Source organism: Vitis vinifera, chromosome 13, assembly GCF_030704535.1.
Source record: "Vitis vinifera cultivar Pinot Noir 40024 chromosome 13, ASM3070453v1".
Lineage (NCBI taxonomy): Eukaryota > Viridiplantae > Streptophyta > Magnoliopsida > Vitales > Vitaceae > Vitis > Vitis vinifera.
Genome location: NC_081817.1, coordinates 5,380,515 through 5,393,282, shown reverse-complemented (window position 1 = coordinate 5,393,282; position 12,768 = coordinate 5,380,515). Strand labels below are relative to the sequence as shown.

The following is a 12,768-nucleotide window of genomic DNA, read 5'->3' as shown; positions in this document are numbered from 1 at the left end:
TAATGAATATCATATTTATTATGAATAGTATTTTTAGTTACAAGACACACTTGATGGATTCACCTATATGAGTGTGAAGATGAGGTTACTTCTTATGAGAACTTAGGTAGGCTTTTTAGAGCTATCATAAATATCCAAGCAAAGCACATAATCTATTTGTGTACTAACTCGTTATGTATGGCTTGAAGTCAAGAAACTAATGTGGATAATAGGTTCATTGAACTATATAAAGAACCAATTTTTTGTGACCCAATGCTTATTCATCCTAAGGTTAGTTCATAGCCCATGGGTACCATTGCTGATGTATTGGATTTTAGTTTTCCTTTTGTTGTTCATTCTTCACTCATACACTTTATAAGATATATTTGTTGGAAAAGTATATGAATGTGTATATGTCAGTGAAAAAACAAAAAGGTGCTAATCTTACATTGGAAAAGAATTGAAACCTTTTTAGATTTATATAATTTTTCATTACCTTAGTCTCGGCTTACGGAGAAAGAAGTGGGAGCCTCACATGCCTAGTGGGGCCTTAGCCCATTCTAATACAATTTCAGGTGGCTCGGTTTGGGAAACCTTAAATGTGCATCATTCATGTGCATTACAAGCAAAGGGACATCCCCCCTCCTACTTAGACACCCAATTCCACTGACTTTTTTAACAAAGTGAAATTAAAATTATTTTTACTTTATTTTGTCAATCTTAGTTGACCTAAGTCTTCCTAATTAGAGATAAGATCGAGTCTAAGGTTTTAAATGGGAAAGTCAGAATGTGCTAAAGTTCTTTGATTAAGTTGGATTAACCATTTTAACTAATTTTTATAAATAAAAAATTACTCTATTGTGGCCATTTAGCCTTTATAGGGAAATATCATTGGACTCTGCTAATAAAAAGCCTTGCACCCCTCAAAGTCTCTAATATAATTTTTCATACTTTGAGACGTTTTGCTTCCCTCGCTACCATACCTAAAATCACTCTGCTTCCTAAATCGAGATCTCTCCTTACTCTTTGCAATCTCTCTTTCTATTTTCTACTCTTTCTACTATACTCATCATTATTGCATCATTCCACCTGTGTTACAGTTTGTAGCATTCGACCTTGTTGCATCCTTCCACCTATGTTGTTGCCTTGCAACTGCTATAACCATCCAAGCCTACCGCGTCCTACAACCATTCGAGTATGTTGCTGCCTGTAGCCATTTGAGCCTATTGCATCCTGTAACCATTTGAGTAGCTTGCTATAACCATACTTCTGCTACGACCTTCCTTTTCCAACTCTTTATCCCATACTTCATATGGAGAAACTTCAAACCTCAAAATTGTTTCAAGTTGTATTGTTCCTTGCCAATGAAGTGCACCTAAAGCGAGGTTCTTGGCTATTAGATCCTAGAGGTAGGACGTCAATTTCATACTACACCAAAGTTAATATCCCGAGGAGCGCCAATCAAGTTTAAGGATAGTACTGTGTCACTCCTCAATCGTCTTAATTCAATAAGTAATCACTTATTACAATTCTGTTTTGTTTTTTGTTTGTTTGGTTTTGGGGTTAGTTAAGTTGCTTACGAATAAATTCTTAAATTTTTTACGAACAAGACATAATTAGAAAAAAGAAAAAAAATGATTTCACAGTCGTTAAATAGAAAATGCATCAAAGAAAATGATTTTCTTGCTAAACTCTCTTATTTAAGTTATATTAACAGGGATAACACCAAAGGTGTAATTTTCTTTGGAAAAAAAAAAAGACTATTAAATGCTGGCAAAGGTTCCTCCATATGCGCTTCTGCCATACCACATACTATATATAGTAAATATTGTAGAAATGAATTAAGGAAATTAACCCACAAATACAACATTTTTCTTTAAAAAACATAAAAACCTAAATAAAAAATATAAATAAATAAATAATAAAAATAAAAAGGGTTCAGAAGATTTAACAAGAATCCTAGCCTAAAACAAAGTCGGTGCAGCAGGCATGGGCTTATTATTTAAGAAATGCCCAAGTAGTATGAGGGCTCGGCGGGGTTGACCCAGTGGAACCTCATGCCCTGCTCCTCTGACTGTTGTAAAGGTGAGACCCTCGTACACTTGGCTCCACCCACCAACCTAACCCAAACAAAAATGACCATTCATCATCAGCAAAATATTCAAAATGTTTGGGGCATTAGTTGATAATATAAGGTAATTAATGGCTTACCTCTTGTTTGTCATCGTACCAAGCGTGCCAATTTGTGATTGTTTTGAGCTTTAGAGCCTTGATCGAATACCGGGTTGCAGTCAATGGCAAAACAGCATCGGTGTCCCCGCTGTTAGGAAAGTCCGTTTTAAATATGATAAGAAAACTACCATTTTGTTTGGAGACGATATTCTAACTCCCAAGAATTGTTTGATAGACTTTGATAGAAAATAATTTTTTGATAATTTGTGTTGAAGAATGTGTTAAAATCACTATCAAACACGCTCTAAGCAATATATCGAGACTGTGAGTAAGTTCGATCACGTTGAATTAATATGCAAGCCCCTGTCATCCAAGGAGGATTTGAAGAAAAGAAAATGGAACCAATTACCTGAAGAGCCAAATCCTGATACCAGCTGATATGAGCTGTTTAAAGATGGGAAGCATGGATTTGGGAGAATCACTCCAGTTCCTCCTTACTATAGAACTGCCAAATCAACATAAATAAATAAATCATGAATGAAAAATCTAGATCAAATCCCCCCACTTTGACAGAAAAACGACTGATTAATTATCCAAACCTGCAAGTCGCCCATGAATAAGGAAGATGAGTAACATTTGCATGGAAGGCCTTCTGCACCTCTCCACGATTCATGTACTTTCTTGTATACCTCACGATGCACTCATCATTCCCTCTGAAAGTCCATGGCTGAATTTCAAAAACATTAGAGAAATTTTAAGTAATGGAATTAGTGATCAGAAGAGGGAGGAGGGGGAGCTTACTTACTAGTGGAAGCTTTGAGTTGTTGCCAAGGGTGGCAACTTCTCGGCAAGGACCACTGTAAATGTTATAGGGATCGATGTCTCCAAACTCTTTGTAAGCGCCGGTAAGAGCATTGTTACATTTGTCCTTTGGGAACAGAAACGTGTCGTTGGCGCAGGCCTCTTTCAGAGCCTCGTACGTGGAATCTGAGATCAGACCATGGCTCCACCAGAACTCATGTGTCCCCTTGTTATCGTAATAATCATCGATCAGCGGATTCCCCAGCTGCCCATTTCAAAGAAATAAAAACTTTGGTTTATTCATCTCTTTCTCACTTCTCGAGCTTACTTGAAGATCATGAATATTGACTTACTAAGAAACCTTTGAAATTGATGGCAGGATTCTTCATCCCCTTGTTGCGTTGGACGATGATTTGAGACAGCTCAGGAATGTAATGACCTGAAAACATGGCATTAATTTTAATTGGGTGGTTTTGAGGAGGTGAAAATGGTGTTTGGAGAGGGAGAAATTGACCTGCATAGCTTTCTCCGGCAATGTAGAAAGGCCTGTGTTTGTATTGAGGGAACCTCTGAAGCCAATTGATGAGAAATTTGTAGGCGTCTTTTGCTGTGAATACCACAAATACAAAGACTTAGAAGAAAGATATTTGGAGAGAGAGAGAGAGAGAGAGAGAGAGAGAGAGAGAAAGAGAGAGAGAGAGAGAGAGAGACCTGTTCTCTTGTCACCAACATTTGGGAGATCAGATGAGGTATTTGAGTAAGAGAAACCAACCCCAGCTGGTGAATCCAGGAAAAGCAAATTCGCCTCTGCAATCAAATGACACGTGGCAAACACCCAGATGAGAATCGTGGATTCAATCATTGATTCAACAAAGATGAAACAAAATGGAACTGAGAGAATGATTGCAACTTTTTACCTGCATTCCATGCATACGGGTTCAAATGGAGAGTCTTTCCATCCGGGCGCACCCTAAAGGGACCCACCTCCTCTGAGGCCCCGTAGGCCACAGAAGAGCACCCTGGCCCACCATTCAGCCACAAGATAAGCGGCCTGGATGCTGGCCCACGGCTCTTAGGGGCCTCAATCAACCAGTAGAACAGAGCCCGCCCCGCCCTTGGGTCCACCGTGATGTAGCCCGAGTACTGAGAGAAGCCCACATTGGGCGGCTCCCCAGGTAGCTTGACGATCCTGTCCCGCACCTGATCTTCCCGGTTGCCGGCCGTGGCGCCGGAGGAAACAAGCAGAATGAAAAAACCCAAAACGCAGAAGAAGAGAGAGGAAAAAGATGGGTGACATTCTCTTCCCCCCATGCTCACCAACTCAACTCAAAGCCTGATCTTGCACAAGCACAGCTACCACCTTTAATTGGTTGCTCCTAAGTCCTATCATTCGCTTATTTATTATTGTACTTTACTTTTTGGTTTTTGGTTAAATAAGTTGGTGTTCGCATTGACTTTCAGTAGAGAGGGCGTCACGCCATGTGTTCCTTTTTTTCAAAGGTGAGTATGGTTAAGCTACCAAATTGGAGCAATCTTACTTGTGACGCTAAATTTCCTAACCTTGATATTACATGTAAGTAGGATTTGATGTTACGTTTTTCATACTTTATTCTATAAAAATGTTACCAATTGACTTCTTTCATGGGCTTGCAACATCTCTACCACTCACATCTTAGACGTGTTTAATTGCCTTACTACAAGTGGTTGTTTTGGTTAAATCTTAGTTAGAATTTTCATCTAGAAAGAAGAAGTGGTTGGGTCATGACCAAATTGAAAGAGAACTTGCATGGGGTTTTAAGATAGTTTTCTCGCAAGAGAAGTGTTTTTGGGAGTGGGGGTAGATTGACTTGGTGGTGGATCTCAAGGGAAAAGATGAGATAATTAAATTGGAGTCAAATTGTCATGGCATTGATGGGCACTGCATTGCCCTACAAGCAACAGCCAAGTGGGTCACGTGATGTAAGAAAAAAAATAAGGATTTGGGGCAGGAGTGAGTTGGGCAATGGGCACTCACTCTCACAATCTCATTCTCATATAGTAATAATAATAATAAATGGGGTGCATTCTTGGATCGGAACAAAGGGGGCAGAGAGGCCATCCAACCACCTAAAAGGCACTAAAAGTTCATAGGGTAGGGCTCCCACTCGATTGAATGCCCCATTAAAGTTGCGTCATACCCTTCATTTAAGGTGTTCCAAAATAATAATTAATTAATGAAAGCCCACCGGCCAATGGATGAGATCATGAATGATCTCATTTAGTTACAAAGGGCAGTCAAACTTTCAAGACCCTAATCAATTTTAGAGTTGCTTGTATGAAGAAGTTTTGGGATTGGATTGATTGGGTTGGCACTTGGCAGTCACAATGTGGACAGTTGCCTCCCTTTAGGGATGGATTATTTAGGGAAGCCTGCAACTCCAAGGCTAACAAGTAAATATGTAACCATTGGGTGGCTTATCTTTGTATATATTTATGAAATCATGCTGAGATGTCAAAATCAATGAATGAATTAATTTCCATAACAATGAATTCTTTTTCTTATTCCAATTTTAAAAAACAATCCAAAACACTTCTCTCATTCCCATTCTTTGCTTCACTGTCTCAATGATGCTTCATAATAAAAAGATTTTACACTGACATTTTGGAAAAGGGAAGCATTAAGATAATTTTTATGATTGTAAGATACAGAAGTCAATCACAAATTTCTACATATTTTTTCTTCACTAAAATGAAAAACTAAACCTGTGCCTATAAGAGGCAAGAATATGATGAGGGCATTGAGAGAAATGCCTTTCTTTCTAATTATTTCTATTCTAAGCCCTACAAACAACTTGTAATTATTGCTGAAGAATCATTATGTACTGGAGTCTGGAGATGGGGTTCAGCTTGGCATGGGCTTGTTCTCTAAGAATGATCTGAATAGAATATAAGCTTGTCTAGGGCGGTGAAGTGGAACCTCATGTCCTGCTCCAGTTACTGTTACAAATGTCAGCCCTTTGTATACTTGGCTCCATCCACCAACCTATATCACAATATATGATTGTTAATGGCCTGAGGAATGGGTTTTATTAAGTTAGAATACTGCTCTTGCAGCCCAAAAACAGATACCTAAGTCCCATAACACATGAAGACTATTGCTAAAAAATTGCCATAGTGGGGTGAAAAAGACATAGCAATGGAGGCCAAGACAGCTAATGGTTATGCTAAAAAATAACATTGTTGAAGGTTGTGTAAAAGAGAACTCAAAATTGCCATCTGTGAATATTTCTTGAAGGTTACCTTGTGGTTGTCGTACCATGCGTACCAGTTGGTAATGGTTGGAAGCTTCAGAGCATCAATGGAGTATCGAGTTGCAGTAACGGGAACCACTGCATCAGTGTCTCCGCTGGACAAATGAGTTCAATCATGAGAATAAGAAGCAATAGTAGATTCAAAATCACAGAGAATCCAGAAATTCAAAGTGATGAAATCACAGAATCAATCCAACAATAGAAAAGTTGACTTCAAGGAAACAGTGATGAAGCATCAAAACACTAAAAAGAAAAGCGGGGAAAATGTGAGGTGCTGCTATTTGTTGAAAATCTTGTACCAAAGACAAGGTATTCCCAATTGAGGTGATCATGGATTATCAGCTTTCCTAAAGTTAACCAAATACAGGAGTGTAAAAGAAGCCACTCATTTAATAGGCTCAGTCGAATTTGATAAATCCAGGCCATAAATCTTCAGCTCCATGGTCAATCATCTAGGGATGGGGCCGGAGGGTGTGGACTGGACCAGCTGCAACAAATTCAAAAAGGCTTTTTTTCCAAATAGTCATCTAAAGGTCTTTGTGTGCCAACTTTTTAGATAGCACTAAAGTAATGTTCAAAAGTATTCCCATAGTTGGCAAAAAGGTGATAACCCTGTAAGCAACAGCTTATGAACCGAGGTAGGAGAAACAACAAAGAAGCACATTACTTCTCAATGCAGTGCCCCAATAATTTGAGTTGTAGAACAAGGCTCTGTACATTAGCACTAATACTACAACACCATCATGTTCCAGACGGTCTCAAAAAATTCCACTAACATAATGAAAAGAAATATAATCAGCAAAGGAAAAAAAAATAGCATTACCTAAATACCCATATCCTTAGGCCGGCAGCTATGAGTTCTTGATAAATTGGAAGCATGGATAATGGAGAATCGGCCCAGTAGATTCCAACAATATTGCTGAAGAGGAAAGAAATTCAATCAACACTGACATTACAAGCAATGCATGGAAAAGTATCTGATATCCACAATTCAAAATACCTGCATGTTCTCCATGGATAGGAGACTTGGGTTACATTGGCATGGAGTGCTGTCTGCACTTCTGGCAGATTGAAGTACACTTCTGAATACCTCTCAGTGCAGGGATCATATGCTCTTGACATCCATGGCTGAGTTTGAAATCAACAAAGTCAGTTAACTAAAGGAACTGCTGAATTTAAGGGATGTAACCACATTAAGCAAAATAGTGAGTCTGAAACTGCTGACACTAGGGGCACAAAATGATAAAGCAATTTAACCACCACATATCAGAAGCAATTCCTAAGCAAAAATCTATCAATTTTATGATAGTCCAACCACTACAATCTTGAAATTGCTTATTTCTTTTATTTAAAAAAAAAAGTTATCAAAAAGGTTAATTTCAGTAATGATTGTCGTGACAGATAACAAAATCCACAGATAAAATAAAGTTATCTATCAATTTTAATCTCTTTCCACAGATGATAAAATCCACTAGAAAATGGCAAAGAAGGGTGTGGTCCTCAACTCTAGGTTGAAGCTCATGTCAATTAGGTGGCATCCACTTAAATTCAGGCCATATAAATGCTGACAGAAACAGGAAAGCGATATGAGTGTGAAATGAGGCTAGAAGGAACAAGACCCACTTCTCAGCCCGCAACAATGTGGAGCAGGGAAGGAACTCAGGGATACTTGTCAGATTTAGACTTGACATTCAGTAACAGTGTCAAAGTGCTAAAACTGAGAGGTGTGAGTTTATCAGTAAGTATATGCAACCTGATTTTTTCACAGTGAATTTGACTGAATCATGAAAGTGATGTGCAACAGCATTTGGGTCTACAAGAGGTAGGGCAAACAGCATTTGGCAAAATTACTCTGGGGCATTGGCCAAGGGCATCTTTGTGTTTGCAACAGCATTCAGGTCTCCATCAAACAGAGGAAGCAGCATTTGGGTGTTCCATACAAAGTATCAGGTCTATACGCTAGCGCTTTCATTCAGTTTAGCATGATATGGAATCTACTTATCCCTTTACCTACTAGAAACGTGTGGTTAATGATGACTTACATAATGGCCCCTTAAGTTGCGCCTCAGTGATGAAGTGTCATTACAAGGACGTGTGAAAATGCTATATGGATCAATATTTCCCTGCTCTGCTTCTGCAAGATTCAGGGCCTTGGTACATTCACTCGATGGATGCATGGAAGAACCAAGGTCACAGGCAACTCTAAGGATTTTATAGGTGGAATCCGAAATCAAACCATGGGTCCACCAGTACTCAAACGTGCCAATATAATCATGATAATCATCAGTAACAGCATTGCCCACCTATAAAGAAAGTAAAGGGGAACATACCAAGACATATCATTAAAAAGACAAAAAAGAATTCAACAAAGTGAAACTGCATCTTGATATATCATTAAATTTTTTCATGAATCATACCAAGAAACCCTTGAAATTAACAACCGGATTCTGAATTCCCTTGTTTCGTCGATAGACAATTTGAGACAGTTGAGGAACATAATGGCCTGAAAAAGATAGATAGCAATTTTGGTTCATTCAACCATCCAATCTTATTGCTCTCTCAAATTTAGTAGATGGCAAGAAATAGCACCTGCATAACTCTCTCCAGCAATGTAAAAATCTCTGTGCTTGTATTGAGGAAACCTTTCAAACCAATTGATGAGAAATGTATATGCATCTTCAGCTACAAATTCACAACACAGTTCCCAAAAACATGAATGAGTGTCAAAATCACCCAACTTTACTAAAAACAACACAATTAACAAAACCCATTTCATCATTTAATCTTCATTACCAAAACACATCAATTTGAGTGAGAATGTGTTAACAGCAGAGTTCCATAATCAAATATACCTGTTCTCTGGTCCCCTGCAGTATACAAATCTGAAGTGGTATTGGAATATGAAAAACCTACTCCAGCTGGAGATTCAAGGAATAGCAAATTTGCCACTGCCAAAACAAAATAAAGAATAAATAAATTCTCAGAAATATGAATGTGAATATACAAATACACAATCCTGAAATTAAAGAAAAGAGATGTGTATTGTCAATTTTTCACATACGATTGTTCCAAGCGTAAGGATTGATGAAAAGGGTCTTCCCATCAGGCCTAATTCGAAAAGGTCCGATCTCTTCAGCTGCTCCATAGGCAACAGAAGAACACCCGGGGCCTCCATTGAGCCACAGCACGAGTGGTCTCGACTCAGCTCCACGACTCGCTGGTGACTGAACCAACCAGTAAAACAATGCCCTCCCAGCCTGTTTATTCACTGTCACATACCCAGAGTACTGAGCGAAGCCAATGTTCTTTGGCTGACCCGGCAACTCGGTGATCCTATCTCTCTCTTGATCTTCAAGATAAGAAGAAGTACACAAACCCACAAAGAGGAAGAAGAAAAAGATAACGGCGGATACATAATGACCCATGCATCAATCAACCAAACTCAAACACTACCCAGAAACACAAATCCCAAAAATATATCTGGGTGTTCAAATAATTTATCTACAGAACCTTAAAAGATGAGATTGGCAGAAGAGGGTTTAACAGGTGAAGGATAGAAGATCCAAGAAACAAGCTCAAAACCCAGAAACCCAAATCCCAAAAGAATGGTAAGAGTTCCAATGAATTTAACTATAGAGACCTCAAAAGTTGAGATCGAGAAATTTATATAGGAGCTAGAAAGATGGAGAGAGACAAAAGGGCGGGCAAGGAGCTTGCTATTGAGGATAGATTGGGCATTGAATGCGGAAAATCACGATTAGTTGTCATGAGCTGTAGGTGTAAATGAGAGTGAAGCAATGTACATTTTTTGCATTCCCATTGTTTTTTCCTGCTTCTCTAATCAAACATTTCAACCTTTGGCCTCCCCATTGTCACATTTGCCTCCCTCAGGCAATTGACCCATCAGGTGGGAGGCGCACATGGGTTTGGTCTGCATTTCTCTTGCTTTTCGACCAAAAAAAACTGAAGATCACACAATTTTTCAAAATTAATGCAAAAAGGTTACAGTGTGATTGAATTTTGAGAGCTGGATTGAGGATGCCAGAATAAAGACATTGAAAAACATTAAACACATTAAAGACTATTTGACAATGGTTTCAAAATGGATAGTAATTTTCAAAAACTATTTTTAAAAACTATTTCTCAAAACCGTTTTCTAAAATATTTACAAAACAACTCCTTACATTTTAAAAATACAAATATTACTACTAGGAGGTTTGGGAATTGGTATTTCAACCCTACTGGCTACTGTCATGTGGATATTTTCCTAATCATTCACTTCCTTCATCCTTTCTCCCATTTTTCTCTCTTTTTTATTCTTTTTGGGAATCTCTTCAGAGTTGGAAACAATATTTTTATACTCATCAATGTAATCATTATGCTCTGATAGAGAATGAGATTGGTAATATTCTATATTTATCTTCATTCACTTTCCATCTTTGGATATTAAACAATTTTATTAATTAATTTTCTTCTCCTAGAATTAAATAGCATACACTCCCACAAATAAAATTAAAATCAATACAAATTACTCATAAATAAAATTTTCATAGAATTATAGCTTATAATCCATCTAAATTATATATCAAAATTTCATAGGATATAATAATCCCATATGAGTTATAGGCATCCATGAATTATAAATTTACTTTTTTATCCTTTTTTTCTTTTTCTTTTTCTTTTTTTCAATTTTCCACATTATTTACTCATTTTTCAAAACAAGAAATTTTGCTGAAAAACATTAAATTTATGGTGAAGTATAAATAATATTAATATGTATATAATGTGTTTATATTTATATGTATAAATTATGTTTTATATTTAACAACATAAAATTTTTAAATATTTCAATAATAATTATGTTTTTTATTTTTTTATTTACAAAAGTATATACTCAAAGGCTCTGGTTGATAATTATTTTAAAAAATAATTCTAAAAAATAGTTTTTAAAAACTGTTTTATGATATTTTGTAAATAAAAGTTTTTTTCAAAACTTAAAATATTTTTAATAATTTTATATTCAATATTTTATTTTTAATCATTTTATTATTTTTTAAAACAATTTTAAAAAAATAAGTAAACACAATAAAAATATATTCTTTAAAAACAAAAAAAAAAACAGTTTCTGCCGTGTTTTCTTACTTTTTTTTACAAGGTGACAAAAAGGTAAAAAGCTATTTTAAAAAACAATGGCATAAAGTTTCTACCAATTTTTTATAAATTTTTTTGCTTAAAAAAATGGCATCCAACTTTATTATATTTTGACCATTATCTATTATCATGTGCTGTGCATGTGGGTGCTGACTGATGAGTGGTAATCACAGAAAAGGACAATCCTTGGGCCCACTTATTATTATCGGTTTTCCCAAGTGGATGAAACGAAGACCAACACCCTGAAAATAAAAATAAAAATAAAATTATGCTAGTCGTGAGCTGGACCAGCAAACAAGGCGGACTGAAATGGGCCCACAATACGACTTGGAAAGGTCCGGCTCCCTGTTGCAAGCTCATGAGCAGGACCCATCTGGCAGAATGGGTGTCCACCACTGCTCCCTTAGTCAACATTTATGAGTACATGTTATCTAAACAAATCTCCATTCCTTTTTTTAATTTTTTTTTAAATCATATTGTGAAGTTAACATAAATTTGATCATTGATTTGTTTTATTGATTTGTACTTTACTCTGTTCTGTTAAATGCTTTTAGTTATAGAACCAATCATGGCTTTTGAAGAAAGGTGAAGAATTGATTAAAATAAACATGAAGGGTCATTTTGGTAATTCTCTTGTTGGTAACAAAAATTTATTTTTAATTTTCACTTGTTTTTGGAGAAATGTTTTAAAAAATAATTCTATATAGAAATTATTTGTAAAATATATTTAAAAATATTACAAATAAGTTAAAATTGTTTTAAATTTTAACACAAACTTTTATTTTATAAAACATTAAAAATTAATTTTTAAAAACTATTCTAAAAAATTATTTTTTTAAACAATTATCAAACATGTCCGAAATTTTTATAGTTGGAAAAATGATTTTCTCATGTTGGTTTTTACTGTAAATAAAAAATCAAATTTATTAAAATTAATTAGCAACTTTTAAATTTTGAAATTATTTAATTTTTATACATTTTAATTAAAATAAATGAATTGAGTTTAACTTATGATATAAGAACAATTTACCCATTTTAAATCTATTTTTCATTTCATTCTACTTTTTCTCTTTATTTTTATTTTTTTTTCTCTCAGTAATTCTCTATGTAACAAAACATAATAGTAAACACCTTTGAAAAATGTTATTAAACATGTTTTTATTTGGACTATAATGACATAAATAAAGCATATAGTGAATGTATAAATTGCTCAGATAAGAAAATCATATTTAAAAAGAAAAATTATGAAAGAAGTACTCAAACATCAATTAGGAATGCTCAAACACTCCTAATGCTCAACTGATAAATACATGCAATTTCCAAATTTACCTTTTCAAATCTATTTTTGTTAAGCTTCGATTTCTAAAAATTTGTC

General features: G+C 35.7%; 2 protein-coding genes across 2 annotated transcripts; both read right to left on the bottom strand.

Annotated features, from left to right (window-relative positions):
- Window positions 1-1,796: 1,796 nt before the first annotated feature.
- Window positions 1,797-4,450, bottom strand: LOC100256543 (serine carboxypeptidase-like 28). Its single transcript, XM_002274663.4, has 9 exons — window positions 3,870-4,450; window positions 3,664-3,759; window positions 3,467-3,559; window positions 3,306-3,391; window positions 2,957-3,217; window positions 2,751-2,878; window positions 2,561-2,656; window positions 2,191-2,299; window positions 1,797-2,099 (listed from the first exon to the last, which is right to left on the bottom strand). The coding sequence occupies exons 1-9, from the start codon at window positions 4,261-4,263 to the stop codon at window positions 1,944-1,946; spliced, it is 1,419 nt and encodes a 472-aa protein (XP_002274699.1). The 5' UTR covers window positions 4,264-4,450; the 3' UTR covers window positions 1,797-1,943.
- A 1,141-nt stretch (window positions 4,451-5,591) lies between these two features.
- LOC100251399 (serine carboxypeptidase-like 27) lies at window positions 5,592-10,341 on the bottom strand. The gene is made up of 9 exons (XM_002274687.5): window positions 9,304-10,341; window positions 9,095-9,190; window positions 8,832-8,924; window positions 8,660-8,745; window positions 8,285-8,545; window positions 7,243-7,370; window positions 7,066-7,161; window positions 6,232-6,337; window positions 5,592-5,974 (listed from the first exon to the last, which is right to left on the bottom strand). The coding sequence occupies exons 1-9, from the start codon at window positions 9,665-9,667 to the stop codon at window positions 5,834-5,836; spliced, it is 1,371 nt and encodes a 456-aa protein (XP_002274723.1). The 5' UTR covers window positions 9,668-10,341; the 3' UTR covers window positions 5,592-5,833.
- Between the last annotated feature and the right edge of the window lie 2,427 nt (window positions 10,342-12,768).